Below are 18,554 nucleotides of genomic sequence, written 5' to 3' on the forward strand. Positions count from 1 at the left end.
CGTCTCTTGGGGTACCTCCGGGAGGAGGTATTAGAGCGAAAAACTGTCGCACTTGGTGTTTGAGGGAGAAGCAAAAGATCGCATGAAGGGTTCCCCACCGTGCGAATATGCGTTCGCTACTTGACAATTGAGAGACCACTCGTAAGGGGTCAGAATGGTGCGACTGAGCTTGTCCGCTAGGATGTTGGACCGACCGGAATGTGCGTTGCTATGAGAAAGCGATTGGTGGAGATTGCCCATTCCCAAACTCTCATGGCCTCTCGACAAAGAGGGTAAGACCTTGTTCCCCCTTGCTTGTTGATGTACCAGACAACAGACATATTGTCCGATTGAATCGCAATTGTTCCCAAGGGAAGAAAGTCCTGAAGTGCTAGCAACGCTAAGAGCACTGCTCTCATCTCTAGAACATTGATATGCAGTAAGGTCTCTGAATCGTTCCACGTGCCTTGGACTGTCCGGCCCGTAAAGTGCCCCCCCCACCCGAGGCGGGAGGCGTCCGTGGTCACCGTGGCGAGAGGGGGAGAAGCACAAAATGGGCGACCCTCGTGGAGATCCGGGGAGCGGAGCCACCACAAGAGGGACCGCTTGCAAGCCTTGCTGATCGCTATGGGATGATGCATGGGGAGAGCAAGGTATGACCACTGTACCAAGAGCGTCCACTGTAGAATGCGCATATTGAGCCTGGCAAGAGGAAGAAGTGCTATAGCCGAAGCCATGGACCCTAGAGCCCTCAGGACCAACTCCGCTGGAACAGAATTTGAATGGAGAATGGCCCGCACCTGGAGCTGCAGATTTAGAACTCTGTCCGCAGTGAGAAAGGCTCGTAAACTCCTTGTGTCTAGTCTGGCCCCTATGAAATCTAAGAGCTGTGTGGGCGCCAGGTTGGACTTTTTTGTATTTATTGTGATGCCCAGGAATGGAGCAAGATGGAGAAAGGAGTCTCGCGCCAAGAGAAGTAGATGCCTTGTTGGGGCGGTAAGGAGCCAGTCGTCCAGGTAGGGAAAGACCTGCACCCCCTGAAGCCTCAGGTGGGCCGCTACCACTGCTAGTACTTTGGTAAACACCCTGGGGGCTGTGGTGAGACCAAAGGGAAGGACCCGAACTGGTAGTGACTGGCTCCCAGCCGGAAGCGGAGAAATCTCCTGGAGCGCCTGTCCATCAGGATGTGGTAGTCTGGCGTCCTTGAGATCTATCGAGCACATCCAGTGATTTTCTCCCAGAAGGGGGAGAATAGATTGCAGAGTGACCATTCGGAATTTTTCTTTGGGGACTGCCAGATTCAAGAGAGAGAGGTCTAGGATTGGTCTTAGTTCCCCGTCTTTTGGCACTAAAAGAATCTGGAGTAGAACCCTGATCCGATCTGGTCTGGGGGAACGGGCTGGATGGCTCTTTTCTTTAGCAGATGGCCAATTTCTGCCAAAGCGGCCTCCCGTTGACCGGGTGGGACGTCTGGGAGGGACTTTAACTTTGGAAGGTGAAGGAAAGGAATGCGATATCCCCTGGATATGATTTGGAGAACCCAGCGGTCCGATGTTATGGACTCCCATGCCGCTAGGTGCCCGAACGTCCCCGACTGCCTCCAGAGTAGAGCAGTCGGGCAACCCTCAGGGTTGCTGCGGGCCGTTCAGAGAAAGGTTCCCTGGACCCGAAGTTTCTGGGAGCCCCTCTGCCTCTAGGGCGGCGTCCTCCCTGTCCTCCTCTGCCACGGAAGGACTGGTTGTCTGGAGCAGGCTGGGACTGCTGCGACTTCCGGAACCACATCTTCTTCTGACCCTTTTGGTTCCTAGAATAGGGCCTCTGGGGTGCAGAGAAGCGGATTCCGATGGCAGACAGCGTCTTCCCGTCCTTCTCGCTCTGGGTCAACGTCTCGCGAATGGTCTTGCCAAACAGAGCAGAACCATCAAAGGGGGCGTTCGCAAGCGCCTTGAAGGGCTCAGAAAAATGCAGTGGCGGAGCCAGGCCTGACGTCTAGTGACCAGTCCTGTCCCCGCAGCTCTAGCGGCGCCCTCCGTTGCATGGGAGAGTAGCCGCATAGAAGTATTCGTAACTGACCTAAGAGTGGCCATTTTGGTGGAGTGCAGAACTCTGTCCTCCTCCGAAATGGACTCAGGGGGGGATGCAGCGTATTCCTTAATAAGATCTCGCTGCATCCGAATAACATGTGCCAAATAGTTCAGCGCCCTTACCGAGAAGGTCGCCGAACTGAACATCCGCTTCCCCAAGCGGTCCATCATCCGAGACTCCTTGCTCGGTGGGTGGACTGAGGGACTCTCCTGAGCCAGTTCCCTCTTTGTGGCCGCCGCCATCAACATGGCATCTACAGGAGGCCCCTTACTCCAATGGGTCCTGTCGGAGGGCGGACTAAGGATCCTATCCGGTCTTTTGGGAATTGGCTCCACGGTGTCCGGTTCCTTCCACGCCCTGGTGGTAATAAGGTCCACCAGGGGGTCGGCAGGGGGGGACACCCAAGAGGTAGACGGGCCCGTTTCAAATGCCTCCAAGAACACGGACTCGTCCGAGGAAGACTTGGGGCAGACCACCCCCCCCTAATACGGAGCATTTCCATGATGTCTCCAAAGGAGACATCCTCGGGGTGACCGTGGGGAGCCTTCCCTTCCTCCAAGTCCGTGTCTTCTGTGAGAGACTCGGGAGTCAATGTGCCTCCTTTTGCGTATGCTTGCGAGGGGCCTCCTCTGGGGGGCTGTCAGAGGAGTCCTCGCAAGCAGCAATTTGCTCCATAGGAGCAACTTGGGGCACAGAAACGGGCTGTCCCAGGGGCCGGATGGTGGAAGCCTGGCCCAGTGCAGAGGGAGCGGGACGGAGCCGAAGCAAGTGCCGGGGTCCGAGACCCTCAACAGAGCCCTCTCCACTACATCAAAAGCCGAAGGGGAGCCGACCTCGACCAAAGGATCCGACAATCGGCTCCCCCTCGGATCCGAAGAGTGGATCGGAGCCGGCGCCGAAGCACTCGGATCCGAAGGGACAGTGCGCTCCGACACAGGCGGCGCCGAAGGAGCACTGATCCCCCCGGATCCGAAGCTCGGATCCAGGCTCCGAGAGATCGGGTCCGACGCACTCGAGGGCAGGGTCGGGTCCGAAGTACCAAGTACTATCGGCTCCGACCTTCCCGCTCGAAGCTGCTCGGCTCCAGTTGCTCGAACCCGGATAGCGGGTCGGAGAAGGAGCAATAGGCTTAAAAGGGTGTTGAGCTCCCCGGAGGGGAGGCAAGAGCACTCCCATCTGCATCTGGGCCTGGATGAACCTTCTCATCATCCGGTCCAGATCAGCATCAGAAAGGCTATGGGTAGATCTCGAAGAGGCTACCGAGGTAGGCCTGGAGTGCCTCCTCGATAGCCTCGACGGAGATCGGGTCTCCTCCTCCTCAGGACCCGGTGAGAAGCACACAGGGGACCGGAGCCGAGAAGGAGGAGACCGAACCGACAACGGAGCCGGGGGAGAAGCCCGCTTGGCTGGCGGGGCTGAAACAGAGGTCTCGGCCCGCCGCAGGTGCTTCTCCCTCCGGTCCTTTTTAGCTGCATCCCTCTCCTCTCCAGAAGCGGGAGTTTGAGTCCCAGGAGCAGGAGGGGGTGCCACAGGGGGAACAACTGCAGCCGCAGGAGTCCCCGAAGGAGCGGAGGCCGGAGCCGAGTCCGGCGGTAAAAGACCCGCCAAGACCAGCTTGGACCTCCGCTCCCTCAGTGCCCTGGGGTTGAACCCTGCACAAATGGAACAACCAGATGTGAGGTGTTCAACCCCAAGACACTAACACCGAGTGTGGCCATCAGCCGGTGAGAGCTTATGGCCACACTCGGAGCATTTAGAAAATATAGATTTAGGCTGGTCAGCCATAATCTATAATACCTAAAGTTACCTAAAGTTACAGAAAGTAACTTAAACAACAAAAAACACACAGGCCTACACACACACTCTACGCAACAGCGAGGGGAGGGAATAAAAATTATTTACTTTAACTTAAAATAAACTCAAAATAGTCTATAATAAAGGGAAACCTAATACTTTCACACAAATTTTGTTAAAGAATCAAAAAATTTTCTATTTTTAAACAAGAAAAGAGTTCACTTAGCTGAGAGCTATGTACCCACATCCAGTTACCAGCGCGGCAAACAAGATCTGAGGTCATGAGGGTAGAGCAGGGCATTATGGGTGAGGGGAGGAGCTGAGAGCTTGGATCCATAGCTGGAAAACCATGCCGGTTCGGATCCGATATCGGATCCATAACCCACAGGTTGCAGACAAATGAATATCCTACTTCAGATCTTTTATTTTATAACACGCACAGAAAATCATGCGCAACTTACATAATACTGTCCAGAAAAAAATTTTTTTACTTACTCCTATTTTTCCAAATATTAATGGCTCATTGTTTTAGTTTATTAGTTGGGATAGTTTGCAGATACCCTAATGATTATGGACATCAGCTGGTATGACAACCCTGTGTTTCCAAATGTTAGCCAAACACAACACTTATGCTGTGATGACAATGCCATAAGAAGGCTGAAACATGTATGCCCACAGCTAGTGTTGTTTGGCTTTATTGGCCTGAATTTGTCCATAACAGATGTAAAAGAAAAAAGTCAAGGGCATTAAGAACTGCCATATAGCTGAAGCACCTGATGTCCTTAAGGGGTCATTTTCATATATCCAATCTTACCTCTAATACAAGAGGTTGTAAGGAATCACACATTGGAAAATATAGCTTGGCTGGGTATTTCTTTTAGTTATAACTAAACAAGGAGAAAGAGAGAAGGGAGAAAGAAACAAAAAGAATAAACAGAAGCACCTATTTACATTAGTATCCCCATTACGCTTAAAATAATTGAAAAAACGTTATACCTTCAGAGAAAATCATGCACCACTTAAGCAACACTGTTAAGAAAAAAAATGTTTTACTTAATCCTAAGTATTTTTCTGAACATTAATGACATGAAGTAGCACATATGCTTTAAAGTTCCCTACAAGTTAACAAACTCCAAACAAGACCAATATTTCCAGATTCTCTTGCTTTGTCCTGTTAAACAAATGTAATTATTATTTTATAATCTCACATTTGTCACTTTCCAGGATACTGATTTTAGTCCCCAAGCACTAATGACGTGAAGTAGGGCATATGCTTTAGAGTTCCCTATGTCCAAGAAAGTCCAATATTTCCAGATTCTTTTGTTTTATTCATGCTCAGCTCAATCTCCCAAAACCTGTCTCTGCTTCATCCCCCAGTGCACTTTCAATTATTCTAGTCAACTTATGTGCTTTTTTTTTCTCTCTCAATCATTTTCCATTGAAACACTGGAAAATATTACACTGGCACAGTCTCTCTGTGGCCTTTATTACCAGAAGAACAAGAAACAGAACTTCCTTCTGTTTCATAACCTACTTTTTATTGGACAAACTTTTGTATTTCTTCCTTAGCATGTATGTCATCAAAAAAATGGTTTTGTTCCTCCAGGGAAAATATTTTGAGGATAGCTGGGTACAGCAGTTTGAATCTCATGCCTGCTTCTTGGCATACCCTATATAACAGAATAAATGTATTCCTGTTTTGCTTGGTGTGCAGTGAGTAGACATTCTCCACTAATACTCTGCTGTCTCCCACTTTCAGTACTTTGTCCTTCTGCCACAGGTTTGTCAGAATCAACTCCTTCTACTGGTAAGATTGCATTTTTACTACTAAAGGTCTTGGTTGTTTTCTCATAGCCAGGTTTGGAGCAAACACACAATGTTCCCTTTCATTTAACAATTCTTGTGGAATACAAGTCCAGTTGCTTATTTGTATATCCATAAAATGAATACAGTCTGCTCCTTCCAGCTTCTCTGGTACAACAGAAAATCTAAGGCTTTCCCTACGTGCTCTGTCCTCTAATTTTACTATTTTTTTGAAACATCTCTTCTTGTGCAGTCTCATATTCAGCCAGCCTTTTCTTCATTTCATCCTCTGAGTTTTGCAGTTCTGTCACCTTATCTGAATACCTGTTCAAAGCTTCCTCTACTTTTTCCAGATTTTTATTGTTTGTGGTGATATATTCCATCAGTGTTTCATTTATTTTAACCAGGTCTGTGTACATCTGCTTTATACTTTCCTCTAGGTTACTGGAAGTCATTTCTGGAACTTGCACTGCTTCTTTCTGAACAACTGCAGTGCTTTTCCAAGTTTGTGTTTTTATCTCAACTTTGGTAGCTGGTTTTCCTCCAGGACCTTTATATTTCTTTTTTCCTGGCATCTAGGCAGTACACTTACTAGTCATTTACTGAAATTTAGCCAGAAATCTAGGTCCACTGGCTTTCTCTGTTAAGTTTCTGTTTTCAGACTGGGAGAGACAGAATTAAGCTGTTACTCAGTGTGCAGCCATCTTGGAAGTCTCAATCCAAAGAAGGCATGTTGACTAGAATCAAGAGTTCTCCAAAGTGTTTTCACTTTTCAACAATCTCATTAGCTGAAATCAAGATGTTCTCCAATCACCTGTGTAGTAACATATCTCCCCCTCCTAAATCAATGGATATTTTGCCAGTACCTCTTTGAAACGATTCAGAAATCATCCTCCATGCCTTGCCAGACTGATGCTATACCTAGGCCTTCATTTTAATGACTGCCATAGTTGCTCCCTTCTTGGCGTGTCAATACCAGTCAAAGTAACATATCCCTCTGACAGCAGTGCACACAATGCCCGTTTCTTTAACAGGACAACTTCCATCATCACTATGGTCCACTATTGTGCCCTAGGATTGCTACCATGACAAGCACCAGACAGATCTAGCTATAATTCCTTGTTGCTCCTCAACTACTGCAGTCATGAACAGTCCCCAGTCAAGCTCCACATCCCTGATTTGCCATGGTATCTAAGAGAGGCTGTTATGGAAGCGGAAGATGAACTCACTCCACATAGAAGGATCAGCTATACATTCCCAGAAAACCCTCACTACTTTTTTCAGTTTCCCATGTCTGTCCAGCGAATTCCTGAGTATATGACCAAACTCCCCAACAAATGGATATCAGCTGAAATCTCTACACCTATCCTGACCCACGTGTTCAGAACATATAGCTTCATGTCTGATGGCATGACTAAAAAGTCAATCATTAAACTTTAACCAAAGAAGCTCTGCTACCCTCCAATTTATGACTGTCTTTGCTCAGCAACAGAACCTGTGGTATGTAAAGGAGGAAGGAAAATAGTTCTGATAAATGTTTGTTTACAGAAAAGGTAGAAGGTACTTGAAAACAACCTTTGGCCAAGCTGCTTCTGTCAGAAATCAGTAGCTAAAGTTCATAGGGACAGTCATTTATGCATAAAAATAAAACATAATGACAGAAGGAACAAGAAACCAGACAGGGTGTATGGTATTAAAAAAGGCAGGAAAAGGGATAATCCTAATATCTTTTTTTCTTAGAAGTGAATTCATGCCTCATGTTTGCCTTTTTGCCTGTATTTTTGTTACCATAATATGTTTATATGCCAACCTAACCCAGTGCCTGATTGTACACCGAGATAGTTAACTAGTTAATTATTTATTTCTAACTCTATAATGTCAATAGGCCAATATGACAGATGATTCAAAAGGTGGTATTAACACAGTAAGATGTGGCTTTCACTTGGAGATCTTATTCTCTGCCATGCAGTCCTTCACTGGATGGTTCTCTAAAAACTAAAGTTTGTTCATGGTTTCAGTTTGCAGAAGTATTAACCTGTAACATTAATATATGGCCCAGTTGTAGCCTCAGCCACAGATATGTTCTGCATACCATTAACTACTTTGTGTTCTTAATAGAAACTTGACAGACCTAAAAATTCAAATCCATACTTGTAAACAAAAGAAAATGAAAACTCTTTACCACATGAGATACATACATTAATGTCAAATGAGGTGCTTATCTGTTTATAAATTCCAGACTGAGAATAAGAATGCTCCTCCTCTAAGATATTGGGATTGTAATAGTCTTGCAGTATATTCATAATGCACCTCCTGTCCCAGTCATCTGTCACACGACCTCCATAATTGATCTCACCAGCAGTGTACTTTAGGACCTGATAGGAAGAAAATGAAAGATCAGACCCTGCAAGGTTACAACCTCCTTTGACTAACATTCTAACTTACTACTAAAATAACTACTAACTAAATCTGAAATGACTCAAAAAGTAGACAATGTAACGAAAACAAGATAGCAGAAAGACAAGGCTTTTCATAATTGTTTGTTCTTTTCTGCAATGATTATACATAAAATAAATACAAACATGAAAAGTTAAGGCATTCATTGTAAATATGAGTAATTATTTAAATCCCAAATTGCAGTCACACAGAATAAGGATATGCTGCTACAGGTAAAGCTTTAGTCATTTTTCATAAAGTAACCCGATTCAGTTTCCAAGACACATCATTCTGCAAGGATCCAGGGTTTATCATATCAAACTTTGCAGCTTCTTCACATAAAAGCAACATACCATTTAGGCTTGAAGTGATGGCAACCAAGACAATTTTTCATAACACAAAACTGAACACTTTGAGAAAACTTCATCTTCATTGGTAAGTACAAACCTTCACAGACTTTCAGAAGAGGTAGTTGCTAAATTTTATTTTGGTCAATGGATGCATTTCTCAGAAAATGAACAAGGCCTTTTGACTCAAAAGTGTGATCAGCTAAGCAGCTAACCATAAATAAGCCCAGAATATAAATCCCTACAAAAAAGCAGGTATTTAAGAGTCTTGATTTTTTGTTTAGGCAGTTATTTTTCACCAGTGTGCCCGCAAATAACCAGCTCATCATATGATTTGGAGTTGTCATTCAGATACAAGTGGAAAATTCCTGTTGTGGCACCTATCATATTTCCTCTTGGCTGTCTTGGAACATACACCATTCAGACAGGGGTTGCTATGCTGGGGGAGAATTGTACATACATGCTTACATTCATGTTACCCCAGCTAAAAGGTATTGCTCGGCAGCCCATATCAGACTTGATGGATGTGTTGACTCAGTCAGTCACCCCCACCATTTCTAGTTATCTTTTGTAGTTTTAAGGTCATTAAGCCATTCAAAGTCATCTGGGTCACAGTCAGGGTTTGATCCCTTTGCTTCAAGTAGCTGACCACAACCGCAAGGCATTTAGGTAATGGTTGTGTGACTAGGAAGTACATCCAAACATAAGCCAAAAAAAATAGCATTACAAACTTATCATACCTGCTGAAATTACTAGAATTCCTGTAGCATTATTTATAACAAATGTGCAGCTACCCATCAATACTATTTGTGATACAGTCAGATTTTTTTTTACAGCAGCCAAACATCCTTTGCAAGAGCCAATGCTGATCTCACACTCATGCTGCACCAGTATCAGGTATTATTTATTTACTGAGATTTGATGACTGAGAAAGTCCGACTGGGTAGAAGTCCATTTTCAGAGGAGGCCCGAGAAGAAAAGCTCCAAATTCTTACAAAACATTTTAAGAACAATAATTTTACATTCATGAAATATAAAACAAAAACATCTACAGTTTAAATAATTATAACAACTTAGACATAATATAAAAACATTGGTTAAGAATCAATACAGGGTATATGATAGTTATTTAATATTTAGAAAAATTTTAGACAGTTTGTAGAGAAATTAAAGGTAAGCTAGCCTAATACAAATAGGAATTGCAATATGAAGCAAGGGAAAAACAGGCTTATGGTAAATTTAGAGAGAGAGTCAGGGAAAAGAATTTAAGAGCAGTAAGGAAAAAAATAATGAAGGGAGAGTAAGGAGGTATGAGGAATGAAAAACTATTTGTTCACATTTAGGGATACAGTTTATTCTGGCTCTGAGCAAAAACAGAGCCAGATTTTAGCTAGGAAGTCTTTCGGAGTGGTTTTGAAAGATGGGAGGGAGGATATAGACCTGATAGATACAGGTAAGGAGTTCCAGGCCTTAGCAACGATGTATGAGTACAGGCAGATTTGCTAGGTTTGTAGACAGACAGGAATTTTTGGTCACTGGATCACAATGACTGACTGGGAACATAGTTATGTAGAATGTTTTTTAGTGCTAGACAAGAAGATGGATGCTGGATAATTTTATGGGTGGTAAGAAGCTGTGTATATGTTACTTGAGGTGGCAGTTTTAACCCATTTAGGCTTTTCAGTGCTATACAGTGGTGGGTTCTGAAAAGGGTATGTGCTGCAAATTTAGCAACTTTGTTATAGCATTGTACAAGATTTAATGTTTCTGAAGCCTGGAGATTAGTAAGGATGGGGGCATCATAAAGAAGAATGGGGAGGAGATACGTAGTGGCAAGTGTAGTTTTAGTTGTGTCAGTGAGAAAGTTTTTGGCTTTGTAAAGCATCCTGAATTTTTGATGAGTTTTTCTTATGCAATTCTGTATATGCAGGTCGAATGTAAGATTACCATCTCCTATCTCCCCTAACAGTTTGCTGTGAGAAGTGACTTCAATGGTTGTATTATCAAGAGAGAGAAGACTTTAAATCTTGTTTTTTTACGAGGCAGGGATTCTGGGGAAAAAGTAGTTTGGTCTTCTTTGGGTTAAGCATGATTTGTGAGCTAGTTGCAAAGCCATGTTTCAGTGACTGTTAAAGCTTCCTGAGTAATTTTTGGAGGTCTACTATGTTGTCAGATGTGCAGATGAGAGTGGAATTATCTGCGTATTGTATTAAGGTGATCTGTTATGTGGAAGTATACATGATGTTGGTGAAAATGTTAAAGAGGAGGGGACCAAGAATAGAGCCTTCTGGTACACTGGTGGTAACTGGGAGGTAAGGAGTAAGCATGGAGTACCATTTTACTGACTGACATTTATTGGACAGGTAGCTTTTGAACCACAGAAGGGTGGGCTGAGGTAGACCTAGTGAGGGCATTTGAAGTAGAAGTTTGCTGTGACAAACTGTGTTGAAGGCTTTAGACAAATCTAGAAATGAGGAAGAGACTAGTTTGCCATTATCTCTAGCTTTATTGACAGTATCTATACAGCTTAGAAGGGTAGTGCAAGTACTATGGGAAGGATGGAAGTCATTTTGTGTAGGGGATAGGAGTTCTTCCCGCAGCAGACAGTCTAGCAATTGTTTCTGAATACATTTTTCAAATATTTTGGTGAGGGCAGATAAGATTGCTATAGGTCTAAAGTTATTAATGTCTATTTAATTTCCTCTTTTGCGCAGAGGGATAATGTGTGACTTTTTTCCAGAGAAGGGAATGTGGAATTCCTGGACTGACCTATTTATAAGAATTGAGACAGGATAGGCAATGCTATTGGCTGCTATTTTGAGGTACTCGCTTGAAAGATCATCAGTAGAAGACGAGCATGGCTTAAGTTTAAGAGTGGTTTTATATAGGATGTGGACACAGGTTTGAAGGTGAAAGTGGATGTGGTGATATGTGGCTGTTGGGCAGGGTTGGGATTAGATGTTGAGGAATCCTTAGTTTGAGATGCTATACTATCTATAAAATAAGAGTTGAACTGTAGTGCAGTTTCGAGTGGTGGGCCTTCAGGAGAGAGGTTTGAGTTGAATTTTTGGCCGGGATGTGAGATTTCTTTAATGGATGTCCAAAATGTTTTAGGGTTGTGTTTAGTATTATTCTGTAAGCTATTATAGTATAGTTTTTCATCTTCATTTATTTGCTTTTTAGTACAATTGCAAAGAGGAAAGAAATAAATGTAAATTATTCCTTCCTAATCACCACTGCTTATCTGTTAGCACATTCTTCTAGGCATTCATGAATCATTTGATCCTGAGCACCTTCAAACTGCATATAATCTAATGTTAAAGACTATCTCTTCTTTTTAAGATTTATTTATTTTGGGGTTCTTACTTAAATTAGATGTGATGGAAAAGGATGAAAATAATTTGACTGAATGTTTAATCAAACTGTTTGCTGACTGAATGCTACCTGAGAGGGAGAGATCCAAACATTCATCAAAGGGAAGATTATCAGCAGCTTCTTGGTTAAATATAACAAATTCTAAGATTGTGGTACCTTGGGAAAAGTTACACTGAATTTATTTCATCAAGAGATGTTTCCATCAACAAACATGATTCAGGGAATCCTGCTTTGCTGTATTTCACTACAGGCAAATAAAGTACAGTTCTATAAATTGAACTTATCATAACAGCAGATGCTCAAATAATCACTGTTGCAGTAGCCTTAGCTATATGGGTTATATCCTGTCAAGGACATAATGGACAGTGAGCTTCCAAAGCTTCAGGGTACCTTTCATGTGCCAAAAATGTCAAGCAGCTTAAGCTGACTAGAAGACAAGTTTGGGCACAAAACCTTTTAGAGCTTTCCTGCCAGAAGAAATTAGGGAGGCTGAACCCTGAAAGGAATATGTTATTAACAAGAAAACATAAATGTCCACACTCTGGCATAAAAAACACACCAAAAAACAAGGATGAAGGAGGGAAGGAGCGGCTATTGCAGCAGTGATCATTTGAACATGTTCAACTTACACAACTGTACTACGTTCATCATTCTGATCATTGCTTCAGTAGCCTTAGCTATAGGGTAGATTACCATAGCTAACTACATTTGGGAAATGGAAGAAAGAGTCCAGGAACCCCTGCAGAATGGTCCTAGAACAGCTTAATCTGGACCTAGAGAAGGAATCAAGCTTGTAGTGATTTGTACAAGTATGTACACAGAACCAAGCAGCAGCTTCTAGAACACTTCTACAGTCCAACCCTTTCCAAAAAAGCATAGATGAAGGAAAGCCCTGGTAGAGTGTGCTATGATACTTCCTGGAATAGTTTTGTTGTAGTGAGAGTAAAAAAAGGTAATATCTTTAGACAACCATTAGGAAATATTTTGCTTTGACACAGGATGTCCCTTCTTTTTATCTTCTCAAGAAATGAACATTCTGAAAGATTTTGTTCTGTCAAGACAGTAACCAAGTTGTCTTTGGATATTTAAAGTATGAAGCATCTTCTCTTCCTCATTTTGAAGTTCAGTGAAGAACACAGGGAGATGGATAATTTGACTTAAAGTGAACTCAAATACCACTTTAGGTATAAAAGAAGGATTAGTTCCCAAGGAAACCCTCTCTCTGTGGAAAATTAGATAAGGCTGACCCACCATAACAGCTTGCAACTCAAATACTCTTTTTTTCAGAGGTTAAAGCAACCAGTAAAATGTTTTTCATGTTAAGAACCTCAAGTCAGCCAGATGAGCTGGTTCAAATGGAGATGCGGTAGCTTCTGTAGCACAAAATTAAGATCCCAAGGAAGAACAACTGGTTATCTTGGAGGTCTCATATGCAGTTCCCCTTTCAAAAACATTTTGACATGAGAATGCCTTTTAAGAGAGGGACCTATGGGCAGAAATGCTGACATGGATGACAAATTAACCTTGATAGATAAGCACGACAGGCCATATAAAAGCGACTTACACAAATATTGTAAAACTAGGAAAACATTAGCCCTGAGTAAGTTCAGATTCTATTGTTGACACCAACTAGAAAACTTTTTCCATTTTTTAATACATTATTTTTTACTAACTTGCTTTCTTGTCTCCATTAGTACTTGCTGCACATAGCATTCAGTTGAAGTTGTTTGGGGTCAGGATGTATCACCCACCCCTGTTCTTATGAGTAGATCTAGTCTGTGAGGAAGCTAGTGGTAGCTGCCTCTGATCATTTCCAAAACAAAGGAGACCTACTTTTGCCTGGGCCACAAGGAAGTCACCACAATGATCTTGGGGTATTCATTTTGAATTGTTAGAAAGAAATTAAGCAGAAAGGGTGGAAAAGCATATAACATTCTTGTCCAAGGACATGAAAATGCATCTGCCTTCCAAGCCTACTTGCTTGAAGTCCTGAAGCAGAATTTTGCCACTTGATTGTTCAGAGACTAGACAAAAAGGTCTACTGGAGTAACAACCTACAGATGCATCAAATCTTGGAAGACTCATTGATCAAGTTTCTATTCATGAGGGTTTTTTTCCTGCACAGCTTGTCTGCCACACAATTTTGCTATGATGGAATGTAGGAAGTCCATACAATGAGATTATGTTGTAAAGTTATATCACATACTTACACGGCTAGTCTGTATAGGGAGGTAAGATCTGGTTCTCCCTGCTTGTCTGTAACATCTTGAAGTGGTTCTGGGAACCAAAGGTGATTCAGAGAGTTGAGTGCCTTGATAAGGGAAGCATCTCAATTATATTTATGTACTTTTGTCTGTCATTATTTTTCCAAATACCTTGCACTTTTATCCCCTTAACACTGCTATTTGATGTCTCCACTAAGTGATTTCTCTTCTCACAAATCCCAGAACTGGAATGTGAAAAGAAAATATGTGCTGGTGTTGGGACAAAAGAAACTTCAGATGCCATTGTTTCTTTCTCATGCGGAGAGTCCTGACAGAGGTATCATGTGAATCATAGATGGCATGAGACCCAGAATCCTGAGGTATTCCCTTGGTGAGTGAAGTCTGGGTGGAAAACTCCTGCAATAAAAATATATACACCTATTTTTTTTCCTATGGAAAGAAAGCGTTTTGTACTGAGGTGTCTAGCAGACACTCCAGGAGCACAATCCTGCGTGTTGGAGTTGAAAATTCTTTTGATTATTCTTTAGGAATCCCAGCCTGCATATCATATCTCTCACCAAAGTAAGATTCCAGATACTTTGAAAAAGATTCTGCAAAGATAAGCAAGTCATTTAAACATGGAAACACATGGATACCATGTAACCTACAGTGGGCTATAACTGGCACCAGACACTTTGTTAATCTTTAAACACTGGATATCCCAAAGCATAAGGGGGAGAACTGATAATGTGATCCAGACACATCCCATAAAACAGACAAACAAGTGGCCATACTGAGGGTTTAGTCCTTTAAGATAATATAAAAGTTGCTTATGAGCGTCCACAAAATGCAAAATTGATTCCTCTTTGTCTTATTTAGGGAAGATGACAGGGAATTAGATACATCAATTCAGCATAATTTCAAAGATCATATTAAGTATGAAGGTGGAAATTAGTCTTAAATACATAATATCTTTAATGGAAAACTACATAAAATTATTTACTCATTAAGGCTTACAGTTCAGAAATCCTTCTGTGTAGGATAAATATAATTAAGACAAGGGTTTTCCAATATGTCTTTTAAACTGACAGATTAAATGGAGTGTGTCAATTGTTCAGTTATAAGATTAAGATGCAGCCAGAATCAATGAATACCTATAGGGCTTCTGGGGGTTCTTATTAGTATGACAAAAACGCATTTTGTCTAATGTGTTTTCATCGACCTCTAAACAGCAAACAGGCAAAACAGCGAAGTGGCTGTTCAGCGAATTCTTTCCCCGGGAAAGAAGTTGTTTGGCCGCTTCGTTACTTTGCTGTGTTCTGCACTGTAGTGTGGTCTCAGAGATTCCCTTATCTGGCATAGCTCCTGAATGTAAATGTGCAACAGTTACTGACCTTAGGGTTAGGGTGCGGGTTAAGGTAAGTGCACATGTTTTAAACTGTTTACTTTTTTTTTGCGTTAGATGTACAATTGAGTTAAGTGCATATGTGTTTTCAGCTGTTTACTTTTTTGGGGGGGGGGTTAAAATTAGGGTTAAGGTAAGTGTGTATGTGTTTGGAACTGTTTACTGGTTTTTTTTTTGGTTGGAACAGCGATTTATTTCCACAGGAAAGAAATCGCTGTTCTGAGGTGTTGAAATTTTCAGCTTTCGCTGAAATAGGGTTGATCAAACATCGTTCACTGTTTTAAGCATTCAATGTTGTAATACAGACCCGCTTCTGGTGTAAGCACCAATTTAAAAATGATTGAAAACTGTATTAGGAGATATAAGGGTCCAGTGAACAAGCAAGCAGATATAGCTGGTAACAGCACTTTTAGAACAGGCTAAATTAGCATTAAACACAGATATTAGATAGTATGAAGATTGTGGAACAGAATTGATGTCTCAGTTATTTGACCTCTTCTGATAACAGTAAAAATGTGTGGTCTGTTCTAAAAGGTAAGACTTGCTGGCATTAGATCTTTTCTGCTTCTTTCAAAACAGATTTTAGAACAGAAAGTACATCACTTGAAACAAGACTTTAAGTAATCATCCAGAGATTCTCCATAAGGAAAGTAACGCTTTGAAATCTGGATAATGCTGTAACTACTACAGCCTGATTTGGACAGGCACTATTAAAGGTTATGCCACAAACATTTTTGAAAGCAGAATGAACCATGGTTATTCTGTACAAAATGTAGTCTCTTCTTTTTTTTATTTTAGAAGCACATTTGGTATTAGTTTGGTGGTACAGCTCCCTGACTCAAAGTAATTGAAAAGGCAATTGTCACTGCTGCCAACTGATGTGTTTAACTGAAACAGAAAACTGGTAGTTGGTTAATCAAATGAGATGCAGACTCATTTCTGAAGACAGGTTTCCTTGCATATTCAGATGAGATGCCAATCCATTTCTGAAGACAGATATCCTTGCATATGTTACCCTCATAGAAATTGTGATTTCTTTGCTGTATCAGTCCACTAAATTTTTATAATATACTGCCTGAACAGACAATGAGTGTCTTCCCACAGATCATCACTGAAATCATGAAAAAAAGATAAGCTGGAGGACTTCCTTGTTGGCTTATGTATCACATCAGTAATGTGTTGCGTTTGATCATCAGATGGGTATCGTGGAGAAGAACTGGCTGCAAAGTTGTCAGGGGCAGCTGTATTTTTAAAATCTCTTTCACATTTACTTGCTTTCATTCTGTAAAAGAAACTACAGACCATGTGCTCCTCAATACTTGAAAGTGAGCCTTCTGTGAAAGGGGGGTCATGAATAAGTGGTATCTGGGTAGTATCAACACAGAATTACCTACATTAGTCATGGCAGAAGGAGTATGTATCCCAGAGGTTGGGAGCTCATTACCATAAATTTTTGAAGTACCACTGATTTTTCCCCTCTTATGAAGTCTGACATTTGGCACCAGAAGAATGAGGAAGCCATGCCTCCTAGTGGAAATTGTTTTGTACTTAGAGTCCTCCCTGGACTACATGAAAAGAGACATAGAGGAGCTCTCTGATCATGTAGCCCAGGCTGGTATGACCCTGACCTTGAGCAGCATCTTACCCTCACCTAGAATGATGCCACAGTACAAAGACAAAATGATTGATTTTAACAATTGGCTAAAACTTTGGTGTCATTCAAAGGGGATCCAGTGTCTATCAGCCTGGGATGACATGCTCGACAAGCCACGCTGCTTCGCTAGGGATGGCTTGCACCTGTCACCACTGGGCTTTCGGATATTGGCAAAGGCTCTTGCCACCCCCATAGTGCCTTTTTTAGGCAAGGCTCAAAAGTCAAACCCACCCCCATAGACAGCACAAGGAACAAGAAACTAAGGGTAATGCTGCTAAACGCCAGAAGTCTTAACCTCAAGATGCACGCACTCGAAGCTCTCCTCAATATGGAGAACATCGATATCTGTGCAGTGACAGAAACCTGGTTCAAGGCTCCAGAGAGCACCCCAGCACTACCAGGCTATACCTCATATCATGCTTTTCGCCCCAAAACCCGGACCGAACCACAAAAGGAGGGAGTTTCCATATTTATCAAGGATAGCCACACCTCCAGGTTAGTGGCATTGCACGCATCGGAGACCATCCATGTGCAACTAACAGTGGGCAAGACTGCTTTTCAGTTTATAGCATCCTACAGACCACCCCCTCAAAGTCAGGAATCCCACTCGGCTTTCCTGAAAACATTGGAGAACATGAAGATCTCTCCGAACACCATTATACTGGGCGACTTCAACTACCCAAACATTGACTGGGAGCACTACTCAAGCCCCAGCACCTTAGCCCAAAGGTTCCTGGAAATTATAAACTCAAATGCTATGAAATAACTAGTCACCACTCCCACAAGAGGGGACAACATACTAGACCTGATCATTACCAACATGGGGACTCTATGCTCCACACCAGAAGTATATCCCTCATTGGTAAGATCAGACCATAATTTAATTTCACTGGATGTCCACATCCGACCCCACCCCCAGCCCAGAAAACCACAGTGAAAAACTTCTCAAAAGTGAACTTCTCACTTCTCAAAACCGAAGTGGAATCCTTCAAGGCCCCAGGGCCAGTGGAAACTACGGCCCAAACTGCAGAATCCTATATAAACGCATTCTACGGACATCTCCAGGAATGCATGGATCATGCTATCCCAAACAAAACCAAGACCCAATCATCCAAAGGCAGGCGTCCAGTCTGGTGGACCCCTGCCATAAATAAACTGCACAACAGAAGGAGGAAGCTACTTCATGATAGAGCAAAATCCCTAATAGGGAAGGCATCTCTGATCAGTACTAGCAAAAAATTATGATCCCTCATAAAATCCTCCAAGGCCAGCTTCGAGAGAAAAATTGCACAGGACACCAAAGAAAATCATAAGGCTTTTTTCAGTTATGTTAGGAACCTGGGATGCAACTCCCAGACTTGTTCTGAGTTGATTCTAAACGACAAAAAATACACTGAACCCACAGACATCGCCAATATCCTGGCAGACAGGTTCAATGCAAACCCCCCCCCCCAAAAGAGCAAGTATCTATC

General features: G+C 42.4%; 1 protein-coding gene across 1 annotated transcript in view; it reads right to left on the reverse strand.

The window, feature by feature from the left end:
• The window catches only part of DNAH1 (dynein axonemal heavy chain 1), a 5,225,710-nt gene that overhangs the window by 521,318 nt on the left and 4,685,838 nt on the right, over positions 1–18,554 (reverse strand). The window contains exon 73 of the mRNA XM_044076389.1: positions 7,860–8,036. Within this exon, the coding sequence (XP_043932324.1) occupies positions 7,860–8,036 (177 nt within the window). The remainder of the gene's footprint in view (positions 1–7,859; positions 8,037–18,554) is intronic.

The sequence above is a fragment of the Protopterus annectens genome, chromosome 7.part0 (assembly GCF_019279795.1).
Source record: "Protopterus annectens isolate FY-2018-M chromosome 7.part0, PAN1.0, whole genome shotgun sequence".
NCBI classification, from domain to species: domain Eukaryota; kingdom Metazoa; phylum Chordata; order Ceratodontiformes; family Protopteridae; genus Protopterus; species Protopterus annectens.